Raw genomic sequence first — 22,237 nt, 5'->3', positions numbered from 1 at the left:
TGGAGATCATATCCCCCCTTATGTATTATACATGGAGATCATATCCCCCCTTATGTATTATACATGGAGATCATATCCCCCCTTATGTATTATACATGGAGATCATATCCCCCTTATGTATTATACATGGAGATCATATCCCCCCCTTATGTATTATACATGGAGATCATATCCCCCCTTATGTATTATACATGGAGATCATATCCCCCCTTATGTATTATACATGGAGATCATATCCCCCCTTTTGTATTATACATGGTGATCATATCCCCCCTTATGTATTATACACAGTGATTATATCCCCCTTATGTATTATACATGGAGATCATATCCCCCCTTATGTATTATACATGGAGATCATATCCCCCCTTATGTATTATACATGGAGATCATATCCCCCCTTATGTATTATACATGGAGATCATATCCCCCCTTATGTATTATATATGGCGATCATATCCCCCTTATGTATTATACATGGTGATCATATCCCCCCTTATGTATTATACATGGAGATCATATCCCCCCTTATGTATTAGACATGGAGATCATATCCCCCCTTATGTATTAGACATGGAGATCATATCCCCCCTTATGTATTATACATGGAGATCATATCCCCCCTTATGTATTATACATGGAGATCATATCCCCCCTTATGTATTATATATGGAGATCATATCCCCACTTATGTATTATACATGGAGATCATATCCCCCCCTTATGTATTATACATGGTGATCATATCCCCCCTCATGTATTATACATGGAGATCATATCCCCCCTTATGTATTATACAAGTGATCATACCCCCCCTTATGTATTATACATGGAGATCATATCCCCCCGTATGTATTATACATGGAGATCATATCCCCCCTTATGTATTATACATGGAGATCATATCCCCCCTTATGTATTATACATGGAGATCATATCCCCCCCTTATGTATTATACATGGAGATCATATCCCCCCTTATGTATTACACATGGAGATCATATCCCCCTTATGTATTATACATAGAGATCATATCCCCCCTTATGTATTATACATGGAGATCATATCCCCCCCTTATGTATTATACATGGTGATCATATCCCCCCTCATGTATTATACATGGAGATCATATCCCCCCTTATGTATTATACAAGTGATCATACCCCCCCTTATGTATTATACATGGAGATCATATCCCCCCTTATGTATTATACATGGAGATCATATCCCCCCTTATGTATTATACATGGAGATCATATCCCCCCCTTATGTATTATACATGGAGATCATATCCCCCCTTATGTATTACACATGGAGATCATATCCCCCCCTTATGTATTATACATGGAGATCATATCCCCCCCTTATGTATTATACATGGAGATCATATCCCCCTTATGTAATATACATGGAGATCATATCCCCCCCCTTATGTATTATACATGGAGATCATATCCCCCCTTATGTATTATACATGGAGATCATATCCCCCCCTTATGTATTATACATGGAGATCATATCCCCCCACTTATGTATTATACATGGCGATAATATCCCCCCTTATGTATTATATATGGCGATCATATCCCCCTTATGTATTATACATGGTGATCATATCCCCCCTTATGTATTATACATGGAGATCATATCCCCCCTTATGTATTATACATGGTGATCATATCCCCCCTTATGTATTATACATGGAGATCATATCCCCCCTTATGTATTATACATGGAGATCATATCCCCCCTTATGTATTATACATGGAGATCATATCCCCCCTTATGTATTATACATGGAGATCATATCCCCCTTATGTATTATACATGGAGATCATATCCCCCCTTATGTATTATACATGGAGATCATATCCCCCCTTATGTATTTATACACGGTGATCATATCCCCCCTTATGTATTATACATGGTGATCATATCCCCCCTTATGTATTATATATGGAGATCATACCCCCCCTTATGTATTATACATGGAGATCATATCCCCCCCTTATGTATTCTACATGGAGATCATATCCCCCCTTATGTATTATACATGGAGATCATATCCCCCTTATGTATTATACATGAAGATCATATCCCCCCCTTATGTATTATACATGGAGATCATATCCCCCCTTATGTATTATACATGGAGATCATATCCCCCCCTTATGTATTATACATGGAGATCATATCCCCCTTATGTATTATACATGGAGATCGTATCCCCCCCTTATGTATTATACATGGAGATCGTATCCCCCCTTGTGTATTATACATGGAGATCATATCCCCCCTTATGTATTATACATGGAGATCATATCCCCCTTATGTATTATACATGGAGATCATATCCCCCCCTTATGTATTATACATGGAGATCATATCCCCCCCCTTATGTATTATACATGGAGATCATATCCCCCCTTATGTATTATACATGGAGATCATATCCCCCCTTATGTATTATACATGGAGATCATATCCCCCTTATGTATTATACATGGAGATCATATCCCCCCTTAACCACTTGAGCACCTGAGGATTTACCCCCTTTAATGACCAGGCCTCTGTTTGCTACTCGGCGCTGGATGGGGGAGGGAGGGGGGGCTGATCGAGGGAGAGGAACTCTGCAGTTTCTCACAAGCTGTCAGAGTACTGAGACAGAACAGGGCTGTGTGTAAACAATGCTCTGCTCTGTGTTAGCGATCACCGGCAATCGCGGGAAAACGGCCGGTAAAAACCGGCCGTGACCCGTCGGCTGACACCCGCTGCTGACACCCGCGGGACAGGTAGGGCGGGCGCACGCCTCATGCGTGCCCCCTACCTGTTTTGAGAGCAGCCGTTTTAAAACGTGCTTTTGCCTACGAGCGCCGCCATGCCGCCGTTTATATGCGGTGGCTGGGCGGCAAGTGTTTAATCTCCTGTTCTCAAGAGAGAATACATTCAGTTCCTCTAATCTTTCCTCATAGCTGATCTCCTCCATGCCTCTTATCAGTGTAGTTGTCCTTCTCTGTACTTTCTCCAGTTCCCCAATGTTCTTTTTGTGAATGGGTGCCCAAAACTGAACTGCATATTCCAAATGAGGTGTTACTAATGATTTGTACCGGGGGAAGGGGGGGGGGTAATATGATATCTCTCTCTCTGGAGTCTATAACTCTTTTAATACAAGAGAGGATTTTGCTCGCTTTAGAACCCGCAGCTTGGCATTGCTGCCATTATTAAGCTTGTGACCTACCAGAACCCCCAGATCCTTCTCCACCATTGCCCCCCCCAGATTCTTCTCCACCATTGATTCCCCCAGATCCTTCTCCACCATTGGCCCCCCCAGATTCTTCTCCACCATTGACCCCCCCAGTTGTACCCCCCTAGTATGTATGATGCATATTCTTAACCTCCAAGTGCAGAACCTTACATTTATCAACATTGAACCTCATTGGCCCCATAGTCCCCCAATTACACAGAGCATTGAGGTCGGCTTGTAAGTTGAAGACATCCTGTAAGGACGTTATTCCCGGCACAGCTTGGTGTCATCTGCAAAGTCTGAAATGGGATTTATAATCTCAGACTGTATATCATTTATAAATATGTTAAAAAGTAAGGGTCCCAACACTGAACCTTGGGGTACCCCACTAATAACACTGAACCTTGGGGTACCCCACTAATAACACTGAACCCTGGGGTACCCCACTAATAACACTGAACCTTGGGGTACCCCACTGACACCCCTAGACCATTCCTAGTATGAATCATTAACTACTACTCTCTGAATACAATCTTTAAGCCAGTTTTCTATCCATTTACATACAAATTTTTCCAAGCCTGTAGACTTTACCTTACACATTAGCCGTGTGTGGGGAACAGTGTCACATGCTTTTGCAAAATCTAAGTATACCACGTCCACCGCCACCCCTCTGTCCAAGTATACCACGTCCACCGCCACCCCTCTGTCCAAGTATACGACGTCCACAGCCACCCCTCTGTCCAAGTATACCACGTCCACAGCCACCCCTCTGTCCAAGGTTTTGCTCACCTCCTCATAAAAAGTAATCAGATTTGTGTGACAACTTCTGTCTTTCATGAATCCATGCCGTCTGTTGCTTAAATTATTTGTTTCCAGCAAGAACTCCTCTATGTGTCTTTTATTAAACTCTCCAGTATCTTCCCAACTATAGAAGTTAAACTAACAAGTCTATAATTACTTGGTAAAGATTTTGACCCATTTTTAAATATTGGCACAACATTGGCCTTACGCCAATCCAGTGGTACTATGCCAGTCATTAAAGAGTCCCTAAAAATGAGAAACAATGGCTGTGAAATGACAGAGCTGAATTCTTTAAGGCCCCGTGGGTGTATGCCATCCGGTCCAGGGGCTTTATTCACCTTTATTCTGGCTATATATTTCTGGATCATATCAATTGTGAGCCAATGTGGATCATCTGGAGCTGTGTCAGTACCACCCCCCATTATGGACAAGAGCCCCCCCATGCTCCTTTCTATACACAGAGCTGAAGAAGGGATTAAATAAATTTGCCTTCTCTTTGTCCCCAGTCACCCCTCTAGATGGTTCTGTAAAGGGCCTACATGCTCGGACCGAACCTTTTTACGTTTAATATATTTGAAGAATTTTTGGGGTTGGTTCTGCTATCTTTTGCAATCTGTCGTTCGTTTTCAATTTTTGCGCCTTTATTTCTTTTTTGCATATTCTGTTAATTTTTTTGTAATGTGTAAACGATGATCGCGTTCCTTCATTTTATATTTAATAAAAGCTCTTTTCTTATTATCTATAGCCTTTTTAACTTTGGCCGAAACGCCACATAAGCCTTTTATACTTGTTGCCCATGGGAGTATATTTTGCAGTGTGTTCACATACAGTTTTTATGAAGAACTCCCATTTCTTGGAGGTCCTTCCCTTCAACTTGCAGCCTAGTTCTTTTAATTGATACCTGATGAAGTCACGAGGCGGGCGTGGCGCAACGCGTCGGTACATGGGGAGGAGCTTCCGGTGACGTTATTTCCGGCGTGGGGGCCATATTGGATCACCCTGTTGAGTACACCCATGCAGTACACCCATAGCATGTGGCAAAAGCTGGAAAACTCGTGGGCAAATGTGAGTGTAATTCTTGTTGTCGTTTTAAATTTGATGCAATAAAAACCGATTGCATGGAGGGTCTCTGTTTGTGTCTTATCATGATCCTGTGAGGAGCTGGCTGTTAGTCTGTTGGAGGCTGGAGACGTGAGGGGAAAGCCTGAGAGGGACCCATTCTGATAGGATCACTTGATCCTCAAAGCGTGTTGACCCTGTGGGGTCTAATGAAGGAGGTGAGGGGGTATTTTGGCTGGTAAAGGATTGGCACGTGTGTACCACGTATACGGCACATTATATATTCTTGCATGAAGAGTGAAGTGTGAGGATCACTACAAATTATCGTATTATTATTATTATATCATTTTGGACTTTTTTGAATAGATTATTTGTTCACTAATTTTGTGCACCAGTATACATATTGTTTCACAATGTGCAAATAGGAGCGTGTTTGTCACTTTTTTCACTAAATATTCCCCGTGAGGGAATTCACGTATGACACAACTATTTTATTATTTATGTATTGATTTATCACCTTGGATATATATATGTAGGGGATGTATATAGAGTTTGTGCATCGTAACACGTAATTGTTAGTATAATTAGCGCTACACTATTTATTTTTAAGCTAAAAAACGAGCATGCTCAGAGTGAGCTCTACAGCAAGTTATATAGGACCTGTATCACCTGGGACCAATTAGCCCCTCCCCTTAATTAGCAGAGTGAAGGAAGACAAGGAAAGGAAGAGAAAAAGAACTATTTAAAAAGTGACAGAAAAAGGGATTTAAAAAAGTAAGAGCTTTTAGCAAGACCCAAAGAAGAAAATAAAGCAACTACAAGCACCAGCAGTCAAAAGTAAAACTTTCAAATTTCCCACTCTTTTAGTGATCAGCCAGCAAAAAATGCCAGACACAGATGTGAGCTCTACAGCAAGTTATATAGGGCCTGTATCACCTGAGACCAATTAACCCCGCCCCTTAATTAGCAGACTGAAGGAAGACAAGGAAAGGAAGAGAAAAAAAAAAATGGTACACACTTCTTAGCATTTGGTAGACGTGCTGTTTGCTTTGCTCCAAATCAAAACTGGGACTAAATTTTCATTATACAGAGTTTCGGATATTTCTGAATTACAATAGAAATTTAAACGAATCCAAAATAACGAAACAAAATTTAGTCCGAAATAATTTGAATTGAATTTGAAAACAAATTCGAACTGTAAACATATTGCTGATTTCCTTTAAAGACTGTGTATTAGTGTTTTTGAAAAAAATAGAATAGAGTAAAATAGAATAAAATACCATAGGAAAGAATAGAAAATAAAAAACAATAAAATAAAAATAGAACAGAAAGAATAAAACGGCCTTACAAAATTTGAATTTCAAATAGAATAGAACCAGCTATTCTTCACAATGAATTTGGATCGATTCGTTATTTTTTATTCAAATTCGGTTCAAATCCATTGGAAAAAAATTAGAATTCCGTTTGAAAACAAACTACACTAAACAAATTTAATTACAAATGCTACAAAATGAAACACATTTTATTTGTTCTTCCCTATGTGAAAAAGTAATTGCTTCTCCCCTCCCTTGCTAAATCATGAATGAACTATGATTAACCGCATTTATTGGAAAGTTGAGTTAAATTTCACTTGCCACGCCCAGGCCTGATTACTGCCAGACCTGTTGAATCAAGAAATCCATTAAACAGAAACATTTAAAGGGACCCAGGATGCTTTAGGCTTACTTGAATAGCTACTGTTGAGAATGGAGTTTACCAACCCAAAATGTGTTGCCTTTGGTCTGAGATCATCATAAGCATGCATGTTATCATTTCTATGATCGTTGGTGAAGTAACTGATATTTCTTTGGAAAAAACAATCAGTTTCAAAAGAAATGAACAAAATAACAATCTCATGTGACATCACTAAACACCCGCCCCCTACATGCCTTTAGGACTTCCTGCAGAAGGCTCCTCTGGTCCAACATTCTGGTGTTACACCCAACTCTACTACCTGGGGCTGTACAAGAGGCCTGTTGGCTGATGCATGGCTTACATTGTATACCAGATTGTGGACATATCTGGACTTTCACAAACTTACCACCAAAATTCCTCAGGAAGTGTAAAAATAAACCAGACAAGACCAATGCTGTGATGGATGATACCGTAAAGATTACCCCCAAAACAACTTTCATCCTTCGACCCGATACTATAAAAGAAAAGCACAATAAGTGTAATTGTATTTCTGAATGTCTGGAAAACAATCCCAACAACATTTCTGCTTTTCCCGACTATAAACCGATGTCTACGATGTTTCCTTCACTTTAACAGCTCCGCATCTTAACCTCCCCAAATGTGAGGATTGGATTGTACAACTCTCCTCAATTATATTCTCCTCAAGCAAGAGTTTGCTTTTTTTTTTTTCACTTTCTGCCCCAGGATGCTTCCTGACTGGTGATGAATGAACTGGTCTGGGTTCAGATTAGACATCTGCAGAATGAAAACATTTGTTTTGTGTGGATTTGTTAAGTTACTAATTTCATTTTGTTTCATTTGTAACGAATTTCATTTCAATTTGATTTGTTGATTTGTTTTCAACCGAATTCAATTCCTCTCCTTTCCTTTCCTTCCCTCTCCTTTCCTTTCCCTCTCCTTTCCTTTCCTTTCCTCCCCTCTCCTTTCCTTTTCCTCTCCATTTCCTCTCCTTCCCTTTCCTTTCACTCTCCTTTCCTTTTCCTCTCCTTTATTTTTCCTCTCCTTTCTTTTCTCTTTCCTTTCCCTCTCCTTTCCTTTCCTTTCCTTTTCCTCTCCTCTCCTTTCCTTTTCCCTTCTTTTTCCTTAATCTCTCCTTTCCTTTCCATTCCCTTTCCTCTCCTTTCTCTCTCCTTTCCTTTTCCTCTCCTTCCCTTTCCTTTCCCTCTCCTTTCCTTTCATTTCCCTCTCCTTTCCTTTCCCTCTCTTTTCCTTTCCTTTTCCCTTTCCTCTCCTTTCCTTTTTCTTTCCTTTCCAGTCCTTTCCTTTTCCTCTCCTTTCCTTAGTTACTAATTTTGTTTTGTTGCATTTGTAACAAATTTTGTTTCAATTTGATTTGCTGATTTGTTTTCAACCAAATTCAATTCCTCTCCTTTACTTTCCTTTCCCTCTCCTTTCCTCTCCTCCCCTCTCCTTTCCTTTCCCTCTACTTTCCTTTCATTTCATTTTCACTTCCTTTTCCTCTCCTTTCCTTTTCTTTCCATTCCTTTTCCCTCTCCTTTCCTTTCCTTTCCCCTCCTTTTCCTCTTCTTTCCTCTACTTTCCTTTCCTTTCCCCCTCCTTTCCTTTCCTCCACTCTCCTTTCCTCCCCTCTTCTTTCCCTCTCCTTTCCTTTGCCTTTCCCTTCCCTCGCCTTTCCTTTCCTTTTCTTTTCCTCTCCTTACCTTTCCTTTCCCCTCCTTTCCTTTCTTTTTCCTTTCCCTCTCCTTTCTTTATCTCCTTTCCTTTCCTTTCCCTCTTCTTTCCCTTTCCTCTCCTTTCCTCTCCTTTCCTTTCATTTCCTTTTCCTCTCCTTTCATTTCATTTTGCTCTCCTTTCCTTTCCTTGTCCTCTCCTTTCCTTTTCCTCTCCTCTCCTTTCATTTTCCTCTCTTTTCCTCTCATTTTCCTCTCCTTTCCTATCATTTTCCTCTCCTTTTCTTTTCCTTTCCCTCTCCTCTTCTTTTCTTTTCCTCTCCTTTCATTTTCCTCTCCGTTCCTTTCCTTTCCGTTCCTCTCCTTTCCTTTCCTTTTCCTCTCCTCTCCCTCTCCTTTCATTTCCTTTTCCTCTCTTTTCCTTTCCTTTTCAACTCCTTTCCCTCTCCTTTTTTTCCCTCTCTTTTTTTCCTTTCCTTTCCCTCTCCTTTTTTCCCTTTCCTTTTTCCTCTCCTTCTCTTTCCTTTCCCTCTCCTTTCCCTCTCTTTTCCTTTCCTTTTCCCTTTCCTCTCCTTTCCTTAGTTACTAATTTTGTTTTGTTGCATTTGTAACAAATTTTGTTTCAATTTGATTCGTTGATTTGTTTTCAACCAAATTCAATTCCTCTCCCTTCCTTTCCCTCTCCTCCACTCTCTTTCCCTCTCCTTTCCTTTCCTTTCCCTCTCCTTTCCTTACCTTTCCTTTCCCTCTCCTTTCCCTTTATTTCCTTTTCCTCTCCTTTCCTTTCCCTCTCCTTTCCTTTCCCTCTCCTTTCCTTTTCCTCTCCTTTCCTTTTCCTCTCCTTTCCCTCTCCTTTCCTTTTCCTCTCCTTTCCTTTTCCTCTGCTTTCATATTCCTCTCTTTTCCTATCATTTTCCTCTCCTTTCCTATCATTTTCCTCTCCTTTTCTTTTCCTTTCCTCCTCCTCTCCTCTTCTTTCCTTTTCCTCTCCTTTCATTTTCCTCTCAGTTCCTTTCCTTTCCGTTCCTCTCCTTTCCTTTCCCTGTCCTTTCATTTCCCTCTCCTATTGCTCTCCTTTCCTTTCCTTTTCCTCTCCTTTCCCTCTCCTTTTTTTTCCCTCTCTTTTTTTCCTTTCCCTCTCCTTTTTTCCCTTTCCTTTTTCCTCTCCTTCTCTTTCCTTTCCCTCTCCTTTCCTTTACCTCTCTTTTCCTTTCCTTTTCCCTTTCCTCTCCTTGCCTTTTCCTCTCCTTTCCTTACTCATCCTTTTCTTTTCCTCTCCTTTCCTTAGTTACTAGTTTTGTTTCGTTGCATTTGTAACACATTTTGTTTCAATTTGATTCATTGATTTGTTTTCAACCAAATTCAGTTCCTTTCCTTTCCCTCTCCTTTCCTATCCTCCACTCTCCTTTCCTCCCCTCTCCTCTCCTTTCCTTTCCTTTCCTTTCCTTTCCCTCTCCTTTTCTTTTCCTTTTCCTCTCCTTTCCTTTCCATTTCTTTCCGTTCCTTTCCCTTTCCCCACCTTTTCCTCTTCTTTCCTTTCCCTCTCCTCTCCTTTCTTTTTCCTCTCCTTTCCTTTCCCTCTTCTTTTCTTTTCCTCTTTTTTCCCTTTCCTCTCCTTTCATTTCCTTTTCCTCTCCTTTCCTTTCATTTTCCTCTCCTTTCATTTCCTTTTCCTCTCCTTTCTTTTCCCTCTCCTTACCTTTCATTTCCTTTTCCTCTCCTTTCATTTTCCTCTCCTTTCATTTTATTTACCTTTCCCTTTCCTCTTCTTTCCTTTTCTTCTCCTTTCCTTTTCCTCTCCTTTCCCTTTCCTCTCCTTTCCTTTCATTTCCTTTTCTCTCCTTTCCTTTCCCTCTCCTTTTCCTCTCCTTTCCTCCCCCTCCCCTTTCCTTTCCCTCTCCTCTCCTTTCCTTTTCCGCTCCTTTCCTTTCCCTCTCCTTTTTTTTCCTCTTCTTTCCTTTCCTTTCCTTTCCCACTTTTCCTTTTCCTCTCCTTTCCTTTTCCTCTCATTTTCCTCTCCTTTCCTTTTCCTTTCCCTTTCATCTCCTTTCCATCTCCCCTCTCCTTTCCCCTGAAACATGATGGATCTACAGCTACATCCTATTCTTTTATATTGGGGTGTGCAGAACCACCTGGCCACCTCTGATTGGTTGCTGCTATGAGTAGAGATGAGCGAATCGAACATGACGAATTGTAATTCGTTCCGAAGATTTGGAAAAATTCGATTCGCGACGAATCCGAAGATTAGCAAACTTCGGATGCACGAATCGAATTTTCCCAAAAATGGCGGCGACATGTGTGGCGACGGAGAAAATGGACAGAGAAGATGGGGCGGGGATCTCTGGGAAGGCGCGCAGACAAGGCGCGCTGACCCATAATGCATTCTTGACATGTGATCGCATTAGCCAATCAGCAGCCAGCCAGCACTGTGTAATGGTGGAGCTATAAATCGCGGCCATCTTAGAATTCTCCATTAGCCTCCGGTCATTCAAGAGAGACAGACCTGTGTGTATTAAGGGACAGAGTTAGGGCCACAGAGACTTTAGGGCCACAGAATCGTTACTCAGGGACACAGAATCGTTACTCAGGGACACAGAATCGTTACTCAGGGACACAGAATAGTTACTCAGGGACACAGAATCGTTACTCAGGGACACAGAATCGTTACTCAGGGACACAGAATCGTTACTTAGGGCCACAGCTATCAAAGAATTGAAAATTTAAAGTGACATACACCCTTTTTTTTTTTGGTGGCTGTCGTGCACAGTTGGTGCTGCAGTTTGCCGATTGTGCAAAATAAACTGACTTTCTGCTTCACAACCACTATTGTACGTTCAAAGAGTTAAATCCATTTACACGCCGGCTGCCGGTAATATTTTTTGGGTGATTAGTGCATTCCAGTGACATAAACGTACAGTTTACAGCCAACGGCAAGCTGCAATTGACCGATTGTGTACAATAAACTGACTTTCTGCTTCACAACCACTATTGTACGTTCAAAGAGTTAAATCCATATACACGCCGGGTGGCGGTAATATTTTTTGGGTGATTAGTGCATTCCAGTGACATAAACGTACAGTTTACAGCCAACGGCAAGCTGCAATTGACCGATTGTGCTAAATAAACTGACTTTCTGCTTCACAACCACTATTGTACGTTCAAAGAGTTAAATCCGGTTTTATTTTTGGGGTGCTTATTGAATTAAAGAGTATGTCAGACAACACGCAGAGGAGTGGCAGAGGCAATGTTTCAGGAGCGAGCAGACGTGGCAGCAGAGGAAGGGGTCGAGGCAGCACTAGTCGCAGCCAGAGGCCAGTGCTCCTGGTGTCATCCAGCGGTCGTGTCTCCACCGACAACCCTGCCGTCATCGATTGGTTGACTCGGTCGTCTTCCTCTTCCCAGGTCACCTCTGACACCTACAGCCAACGGTCGGTGGGTACGTCAGACACAACCGTTAGTTGGCATGGCCCGGGAGCAAGCCCACTGAAATCACGTGTCCTCGACCTGCCCCTGTCTTTTGGTGTTCCCTCACCAAGCGAAGTATCGCATGCTGTGGGCTCAGCCCCTCTGTACAGTGAGGAAGAGCTAACAGAGGGCGGTCAGGAACGGGGGGAGACATCTGCCTCTTCAGCAGCCAGGCGAAGAAGTACTGGCGAGGAGAGTGGCTCGGTAGCCTGTCTAGAGACAGGTCTGTCTCCTGACCCACACGCAGCCGAGGGGGCTAGTAGTGACGCGGAGACCCTAATTGATGATGATGAGGCTGATCGCACTTGGCAGCCTCGTCGTCATCAGGCTATTGCTTCCGCATCATCAGGAGAAGAGGGTGCCAGCTTGCCAGCGAGCAAAACAGTCGGTGGGTTGCCCAGGAGGCAGCAGGGTCGCAGCAGTGTCAGTGGAGCCAAACTGCCACGGAGTAGAGCACCAGCTCCACTGCAGCCTACCACCACGGCCAGTAGTGGTGCCGGTGCGCACGGAGGAAGTAGCAGTCAGCCAGTGAGGAGTAGCGGGGGTAAAGTTTCCTACTCGGCGGTGTGGCAATTTTTCGTCAAGCCGCCCGAGGAAGTAAACGTAGCCGTATGTCGACTATGTGGCCAGAAAGTCAAGCGTGGCCAGGGGGCCAATGTTGGGACTACAGCGTTGCGTCAGCATATGCAGCGTCGCCATTCGGTGGCCTGGGAAAACCGTGATAAAGATACGGCGGTTCTGCCTGCCCCAGCCCCCGCTCCATCACCCGCTCCGTTACTTACTCCGTCACCCGACGTCAATCGCCCTCTATCAGCCAGTCAAGGCTCCAACACCTCTGCTGAGGGGAGTTGTCGCTCGTTGGCATCTTCCGCTCGTTCAGATGCTCCTTCTCCTGCTACTCCTCTTCACGGATTCCGTCAGCAGTCTTTCTTGGAATCCGTTTCCAAGAGACAGCAGTTTGTGAGCACGCACCCGACGGTGCAGAAGCTGAACGTCCTCCTGTCCAAGTTGCTGGTGCTGCAGTCCCTCCCTTTCCAAGTGGTGGACTCAGCACCTTTCCGAGAAATGATGGCCTGTGCCGCGCCGCGGTGGAGAGTGCCAAGCCAGCATTTCTTCGCCAAAAAGGCAGTGCCAGCCCTGCATTCACATGTAGAAGAAATGGTGGGCCAGTCTTTGAGCATGTCGGTCTCTGCCAAAGTGCACGGCAGCGCCGACGTGTGGAGCTGTAACTACGGTCAGGGACAGTACATGTCATTTACGGCCCACTGGGTGAACGTGGTGCCGGCACAGCCGCACCAGCAACTTGGACAGGTCACGCCGCTTTTGCCTCCACGTTTGCACGTCCTTGGTCCAGCAAAGATGTCCGCCTCTACCACCTCTTCTTCCGCCGTGTCCTCAGCCGCCACCCCCGTGCCAAGTCCCATTACCCGACCGGCATATCACATGTGCAGGGCGCGACGGTGTCACGCTGTGCTGCACCTGGTATGCCTTGGCAAACGTAGTCACACAGGGGAGGAACTTCTGAGTGTAATGAACAGAGAAATCGACAGATGGCTGTCTCCGCGCAAACTGAAAATCGGAACCATGTTGACCGACAACGGAAAGAACATGGTGTCTGCTCTGCGTCAAGGAAGGTTGTGCCATGCGCCCTGCATGGCTCACGTGTTCAATCTGGTTGTCAAGCGGTTCCTAAAATCCACCATCCCACTGCAAGACATCCTTAAAATGTCACGTAAACTGTGCATGCATTTCAGCCATTCCTACACCGCAAAGAACACCCTCCTTGAGCTGCAGCGGCAGAACGGAATTCCATAGCATCGCCTGATCTGCGACGTTGCAACAAGGTGGAATTCAACCCTACATATGTTAGACCGCCTTTACGAGCAGCGAAAGGCCATCACCGATTTCCTGATGTTACAAGCGGATAAAGGTACTCCCCTGTGTAACTTAGATGTCAGCCATTGGCAGCTCATGCGTGACACCTGCCGCTTGCTCAGGCCCTTTGAGGAGGCCACGCTATTCGTGAGTCGGCAGGACTATGGGATGAGCAACGTCATTCCTCTGTTGCACGTCCTGGAACAAATGCTGTTAACAATGGCTGGTCAGGGTGCGGTAGACGTGGCGCACAGATCTCAATGCCACATGACCCCTGTGGGGGCAGGACAGGAAGAAGAGGAGGAGGAGGAGGAGGACATTGGTGCTCAGGAATTATTGAGTGAAATGGGTGGTTTTTCCACTCAGCGGACAGGAGTGGAGGAGCAGGAGCATCTGGTAGAGGAGGAGACAGAGGACCCAGACGCACCGTGGCAGTATGCTGTGGAGATGGAGGCAGGGAGTCCCTCGCATTCCTTGGCACAAATGGCCCATAGCATGCTCGGTTGCTTGCGTAGCGACAGCCGAATAATAACCATCAGACAGAGGGATGACTTTTGGCTGTCCACCTTGTTGAACCCTCGCTACCGTTCAAAAATGGTGGCCTTTTTCACACCTGCTGAGAGGGAGGCCAAAATAAAGTACTATAAAAACCACCTATGTAGTCAGTTGGTCTCTGCCTTTCTGCGCCAACGTCCATCCTCAGACACTGTGGGCCCTGTGTGCTCGCGTTCCGCTGCCATGGCAGCAGGGGAGGGGTGGGGTGGTAGGAGCAGTGGCAGCTCCACCAGCAGCGGCTGCCTCAGTCTGCAGTCGATGATGAGTAGCTTTCTTCACCAGCGCAGTGAGGAAACTACTAACCAGCCGCAGCAGCAGCAGCATCAGGTGGACCTGGAGCAGGAGCTCAAACAACAGGCTTGGGCCTACTTGGACAGCACCCTGCCAACCGAGGTAGACAATCCCCTTGACTACTGGGCAACGAAACTTGACCTTTGGCCCCAACTAGCTGAATTTGCCCTTGAAAGGCTGTCATGCCCGGCCAGTAGCGTGGCATCGGAGCGCGTGTTTAGTGCGGCAGGAGGTATTGTAACTCCGCGGAGGACACGACTGTCCACCCAAAGTGTGGAGAGACTCACGTTTGTGAAAATGAATCAGGCGTGGATTAGTCTGGATTTCAAACCACCAGTTCCTGACACAACTGACTAAATCCGCCATGAATCATGCCCCAAACATGTTATTAGGGACAAATGGAAGACCTCCACCTGATCCGTACATTTGTATATATATTTTATTGAGAGGCTGCTGGTCGGCCGACTCATGTTTTGCACATTTTTAATGACTTATACTCTGTAGGTCGGGCCCCTCATGAATTGGGGTTTTTAAATTATTTATACTTCGCTGGACGACCGTCACATGAATTGAACCTTTTTAATGACTTGAACTCTGCTGGTCGGGCCCCTCATGAATTGGTGTTTTTAAATTATTTATACGTCGCTGGACGACTGTCACATGAATTTAAACTTTTTAATTATTTATAGTCGACCAGTTCCAGACCGATGGAATAGCAATTTTTTTAAATATTTATTTGACACGTGTTGTCCATCTCATCAATGAGGTGGACTGTTTATTTATTGGCCACGGTTTGGCCCCCTCCTGTTTCTTACATTGTTAACTTGTTGTATCGGTCACGGTTTGGCCACATGTTTGGTTGTCTTGTTAAGATTTTCTGTAATGTACACAGTTACGCTTGACTTGTCGACTTTCCACAATCTACTAAGGTATAGCATCGCATCAAAGGGCTTTTTTTTTTTTTTTGGTCTAAACCATTTCTTATAATGTCAATTTGTAGGATACGCCGCTGTAAGGCGACCTACTTTTTTGTCACTGTGTAGACATCTATTTATAGGCCGATGTTTGGCCAGAAAGATATATTTAGTAATAACCTAGCCGTTCAAGCCGCTCACTGAACACCTCGGGAATTGCTTTGTATATCTGTCGCCTTAGGGGCCGCTGTCTGGCGACATAATTTTTTGTCACTGTGTAGACATCTATTTATAGGCCGATGTTTGGCCACAAAAATATATTTAGTAATAACCTAGCCGTTCAGGCCACTCCCTGAACACCTCGGGAATTGCTTTGTATATCTGTCGCCTTAGAGGCCGCTGTCTGAACAGCTCATGAATTGCTTTCTATATGTGTCGCCTTTGAGGCCGCTGGCTGGACAGCTGATGAATTGATTTGTATATATGTACTTATTGTCCGCTGTCCGGACAGCTCATGAATTACTTTTGTATATAGCCTTCCAAACCACTCTCAGAATAAGTCATAATATTCATGCTGTGTATAGCCTTATAGGCCGCTGTCTTTACAACTTTATAATTCCATGCAGTATATAGCCCTATCGGCCACTTTCTGGCATCCAGTTGCTGTAGCTCCCATCACCACACTGTGCCACGGGCCCCTGTACCGCCTTCTCATACTGCTGCCAGATCCATCCTCTGCCATGTGCGTCTTTGTCGTCTGCTCACGCTGCTGGGTTCCAGTTTTAAACCTAGGCCTGTGTATGGCTTCCGAATACTGCTGCCTCCACCGCCACCCTGCGCCATGTGCCCCTGTCGTCTGCTCACGCTGCTGACGGCTTCCGCTTTTTAAACTAGTCCTGTGTATGTCTTCCGAATACTGCTGCCTCCACCGCCACCCTGCGCCATGTGCCACTTTCGGGTCTCCTCACACTGCTGCCAGGTCCATACTGATTCATGGCCCCCTGTACCGGCTTCTCATGAACGTGGTTCAGCGGGTTTGCATCACTTAACGGCAAATCGTTGACAAATGCTGGGACGTTCAGTGTTGTGCGCATTAAGCCAGACACCAAAGGGCAGCACAGACCTGTTATTACTCGCTCAAGCATGGCTGAACAAAACCAGTCTCTACCACAAATTGGACCCAGACCTGCCCAAGGTCTCGTAACTAGATTGCACGGAGGAGTAGAGTCCGTTATCGGAATTAAATAGACAAAACGCCACACCAAAAAGAGTGGCCATTTCCAACACTTATTCCAGAAAGAGGAACAACCCGTTTCATATACGGCCCGTAGACGTTTCACGTCTGCCACATTCAGTCGATTTAAGACGCAAGCTCCACTTCCTGTGGTCTCTGACCGTCGATATACCTTTAAGTGTCAGCTTTGAAGCTATATTCCCTCCGGAGCACTGACACTGGTGCCCTTCCGTCAACATGCCTTTAAGTTTCAGTTTTCAACCATATTCCCCACAGAAGCCAAACTCTTGGGTATCCCAGAAGCTGCTCAGCGGGTCAGGGCAATAAAGCTCCCGGTTCGCAGGTTGTTCCGTCTTATGGATGGAAGTACGACGTCATTTGATCTTCTTCGCACCCACGGCATTACCTCATAAAATTTCTGCATTGCATCTGCAATCACAACGCTGACTTCCCGGATCGCCACTCAGCCATTGGACTCTTGATAGTCGTCTCCCCACACTGCTGCTGGGGGGACTTTTTAACCTAGGCCTGTGTATGGCCTTCAATTGAAGCTGCTTCCGCTCCGCCACTCTGCCATTGGACTCTTGATAGTCGTCTCCCCACGCTGCTGCTGGGGGGACTTTTTAACATAGGCCTCTGTATGGCCTTTAATTGAAGCTGCTTACGCTCCGCCACTCTGCCATGGGCCTCTTGGGTATCCCAGAAGCTGCTCAGCGGGTCAGGGCAATAAAGCTCCCGGTTCGCAGGTTGTTCCGTCTTATGGATGGAAGTACGACGGTATATGATCTTCTTCGCACCCACTGCATCACCTCATAGAATCTCTGCATTGCATCTGCAATCACAACGCTGACTTCCCGGATCGCCACTCAGCCATTGGACTCTTGATAGTCATCTCCCCACACTGCTGCTGGGGGGACTTTTTAACCTAGGCCTGTGTATGGCCTTCAATTGAAGCTGCTTCCGCTCCGCCACTCTGCCATTGGACTCTTGATAGTCGTCTCCCCACGCTTCTGCTGGGGGGACTTTTAAACCTAGGCCTCTGTATGGCCTTTAATTGAAGCTGCTTCTGCTCCGCCACTCTGCCATTGGACTCTTGATAGTCGTCTCCCCACACTGCTGCTGGGGGACTTTTTAACATAGGCCTCTGTATGGCCTTCAATTTAAGCTGCTTACGCTTTGCCACTCTGCCATGGGCCCCTGTACCGCCTCCTCTTGCTGCTGCCAGGTCCAGAGTGTGTCATGGGTCCCTGTACGGCCTCCCATTGCTGCTGACTTCATCGCCAGACTCTGCCATGTGCCACTTTCAGGTCTCCTTACACTGTTGGTGGGTTCCATTTTGTGATAGGGTGCTGTATGGCCTTCCATTGCTGCTGCCTCCACCGCCACCCTGCGCCATGTGCCTCTGTCGTCTGCTCACGCTGCTGACGGCTTCCGCTTTTTAACCGAGGCCTGTGTTTGGCTTCCGAATACTTCTGCATCCACCGCCACCCTGCGCCATGTGCCTCTGTCGTCTGCTCACGCTGCTGACGGCTTCCGCTTTTTAACCTAGGCCTGTGTATGGCTTCAGAATAATGCTGCCTACACCGCCACCCTGCGCCATGTGCCTCTGTCGTCTGCTCACGCTGCTGCCAGGTCCATACTGATTCATGGCCCCCTGTACCGGCTCCTCATGAACGTGGTTCAGCGGGTTTGCATCACTTAACGGCAAATCGTTGACAAATGCTGGGACGTTCAGTGTTGTGCGCATTAAGCCAGACACCAAAGGGCAGCACAGACCTGTTATTACTCGCTCAAGCATGGCTGAACAAAACCAGTCTCTACCACAAATTGGACCCAGACCTGCCCAGGGTCTCGTAAGTAGATTGCACGGAGGAGTAGAGTTCGTTATTGGAATTAACTGTGAGGGACTTTTAAATCTAGGCCTGTGTATGGCCTTCAATTGAAGCTGCTTCTGCTCCGCCACTCTGCCATTGGACTCTTGATAGTCGTCTCCCCACACTGCTGCTGGGGGGACTTTTTAACATAGGCCTCTGTATGGCCTTCAATTTTAGCTGCTTACGCTCCGCCACTCTGCCATGGGCCCCTGTACCGCCTCCTCATGCTGCTGCCAGGCCCGTAATCTGCCATGGGCCCCCGTACCGACTCCTCATGCTGCTGCCAGGCCCGTAATCTGTCATGGGCCCCTGTACCGCCTCCTCATGCTGCTGCCAGGTCCAGAGTGTGTCATGGGTCCCTGTACGGCCTCCCATTGCTGCTGTCTCCATCGCCACACTCTGCCATGTGCCACTTTCAGGTCTCCTCACACTGCTGGTGGGTTCCATTTTGTCATAGGGTGCTGTATGGCCTCCCATTGCTGCTGCCTCCACCGCCACACTGTGGCTCCACACTCTGGTTTTGGCCCCTTGACTGCCCAAATGAGTGAAGTGTGCGGTGATTCTAAGATCGACGGCACTCATCTGCATGTCATACTGACTGACAGTATTATTTCTCTTCCCCAGCAGACTCCAAGGGCATTTAAATTAAAGGTACAGTGTTCTGCACTAATATAAAGGCTCTCTGAAGCCTAGAAACACCCTTTTTATAAGTTAAATTCGCAGCGAATATATTCAGCTCGAAGCGAATTTATGCGGCGAATTCGGCGAATCAGCCGAACCAAATTTTTGAATAATTCGCTCATCTCTAGCTATGAGCCTAGTGGGAATGGAAAACTTTTCTGGATTTCTCCTTCCAGTGCAACAAACTGCTCTTCTGACCATCTTGGTTTGAGAAAATCATTTTGTTCCTCACATTTAGGTACTAAAAATGTGATGGCTTTCACTTTGTGACTATAATATGCATACATTATTCCTCATGATAATTTGTGACGTCATCAATGTCTCTTATATTCACATTTTAAAAAAGAATAAAATAGAATAAATCAGAATAAAATAGAAACAGAATAGAAAAAAAAATAATAGAATAGAAAATAAAGGAAAAATTATGGAAAAGATTAGAATAGCATAGAAAAGAAAGAATATAGCCATCTTTTGAAATTTGAATTTCGATGGAAGAAAATAGAATATAGCTGTCTTCTGAAATTCACATTTCAAAAAGAATAGAATAGAAAAGAATAGAATAAAGCAGACTAAAACAGAAACAAATAGAATAAAAAATAAAAGAATATAATAGAAAAAGAAATAGAATAGAAAATAATAGAAAAGAATAGAATAGAAAAAAAAATATTGCCATCTTTTGAAATTTGAATAGAATAGAAGAAAATAGAATATAGCTGTCTTCTGAAACGAAATTCACATTTCAAAAAGAATAGAATAAAACATAATAAAATAGAAACAAATAGAATACAAAATAAAAGAATAGAATAAAAATAGCCATCTTCCAAAATTCAAATGTTAGTTTTTGATTCAAATAATTTCCAGTTCATTTCAAATTTGACTCAATTCGAATCCATTGTAAAGTAATGTAATCTGGTCAAAAATAAAAAAAAACTAAATTAAATTAAATGAATTTTGTTACAAATGCAACAAAACAAATCTAGTAACCTAAAATAGAATTTGAAACTAAATGAATGTTTTTGTTCTGCACGTCTAATCTGAGGTTCTAATGACATATACACACCTTGCGGCATTTATTTACTTCCAGATAAAATAGCAAAAACTTACTTTTATTAAAAGAGATCCTCAAACAGTATGTTAACAATGAGATTGTGAATGCAACAGCTGAAGCAATAGAAATATTTATCACTGGCTTCCGTCCTATAAAAGAAAAACACAACAGATATTATCTCAGTCCTGCATGTCTGGAGAACCCAACACTTCTATATATACTGACTGTACATTTATCATTGCAGGTGAAGCATTTATATTACTGGATTAGAATAGGTAGAATAGGAGGCTACTAGTGTTCAAGGTATCCGCTCCCTAAACATACACTATACTGCCTGAAGTATTGGCCCCGCCCTCCCAATCATTGGATAAAGGTGTTCCAATCCCCTCCCAATCATGTGATTCAGGTGCCCCAATCCTCTCCATATCATGTGATTCAGGTGTTCTAATCCCCTCCATGGACACAGGTGGATACAATCCATCCCCTAGGCATGCAGACTGCTTCTACAAACATTGGTGAAAGAATGGGTCGCTCTCAGGAGCTCAGTGACTCCAAGCGTGGTCCCGTGATAGGTGGCCACCTGGGCAATAAGTCCATCCGTGACATTTCCTGGCTACTAAATATTCCACGCTCAACTGTTAGTGGGATTATAACAAAGTGGAAGCCACTGGGAACAACAGCCACTCAGCCACCAAGTGGTAGGCCACGTCACATGACAGGGCGGGGTCAGCGCATGCTGAAGCACACAGTGCGCAGAAGTCGCCAACTGTTTGCAGAGTCAATAGCTAAGGACCTCCAAACTTGGTGTGGCCTTCAGATGAGCCCAACAACAGTGCGTAGAGAGCTTCATGGAATGGGTTTCCATGACCGAGCAGCTGCATCCAAGCCTTCCATCACCAAGTGCAATGCAAAGCGTTGGATGCCGTGGTGTAAAGCACGCCGCCACTGGACTCTAGAGCAGTGGAGGCTTGTTCTCTGGACTGACCAATCATAATTCTCTGTCTGGCAATCCGATGGATGTATCTCGGTTTGGTGGTTTTTAGAAGAATGGTACTTCCCTGACTACATTGTGCCAAGTGTGAAGTTTGGTGGAGGGGGGATTATGGTGTGGGGTTGTGTTTCAGGGGTTGGGCTTGGCCCCCTAGTTCCAGTGAAAGGAACTCTTAAGGCGACATTTTGGACAATTTCATGCTCCCAACTTTGTGGGAGGAGTTTGGGGATGGCCCCTTCCTGTTCCAACATGACTGCACACCAGTGCACAAAGCAAGGTCCATAAAGACATGGAGGAGCCAGTTTGAGGTGGAGGAACTTGACTGGCCTGCACCGAGTCCTGACCTCAACCCCATAGAACACCCCTATTTAAGCTGGGCTTGAACTTTGCATTGGTGCCGTTTGGTCTATTACTTTTGAGCACCCCTGCATCCTGTTACCTGTGATTCCGTTGCTGATCTGACCTGTTATTGATCCTGCTTGAACTCTGCCTGCACCGACCCCTGGCCTGCCCTCTGACTATTCTCCTGCCTGCTGTTTCTGTTTACTCTGCCTGTTAGTTGCAGACCCGGACCGCCTGACCTTGCCTTAGTCTGCTTCTGCACCTGAACCAGCTTGTCCTTGCCAGTATCCTGCTCCTGCACTTCTGCCAGTGTGCCATCCACCAGCTGCTCCTGCATTCCTGACGCACGTCAACATCCATCCACAGACGTCCTACCAGGCACTCGTGTACCTCTGTGTTCCGGCACTCCCTGTTACTCTGCCAGGGCCCCTGAGCCAGAGCTGCAAGGGAAGCCTTCCTCTGCACTTCAGGTTCTACCACCAGGTACAGGTGTTTCACA

The 22,237-nt window shown here is 45.0% G+C and overlaps 1 protein-coding gene across 1 annotated transcript in view; it reads right to left on the bottom strand.

Annotated features, from left to right (window-relative positions):
* Positions 1-22,237, bottom strand: part of LOC149441488 (natural cytotoxicity triggering receptor 3 ligand 1-like) — a 64,815-nt gene that overhangs the window by 7,487 nt on the left and 35,091 nt on the right. The window contains exons 4-5 of the mRNA XM_089657279.1: positions 20,462-20,554; positions 7,184-7,291 (exon numbers count right to left, since the gene is read on the bottom strand). Of these exons, the coding sequence (XP_089513405.1) occupies positions 7,184-7,291; positions 20,462-20,554 (201 nt within the window). The remainder of the gene's footprint in view (positions 1-7,183; positions 7,292-20,461; positions 20,555-22,237) is intronic.

Source organism: Staurois parvus, unplaced genomic scaffold (assembly GCF_062004578.1).
Source record: "Staurois parvus isolate SC_StPar_1 unplaced genomic scaffold, SC_StPar_1.0 ptg000979l, whole genome shotgun sequence".
In the NCBI taxonomy this organism is placed as follows: Eukaryota; Metazoa; Chordata; class Amphibia; order Anura; family Ranidae; genus Staurois; species Staurois parvus.
This window is presented reverse-complemented; position numbering and strand designations above follow the sequence as displayed.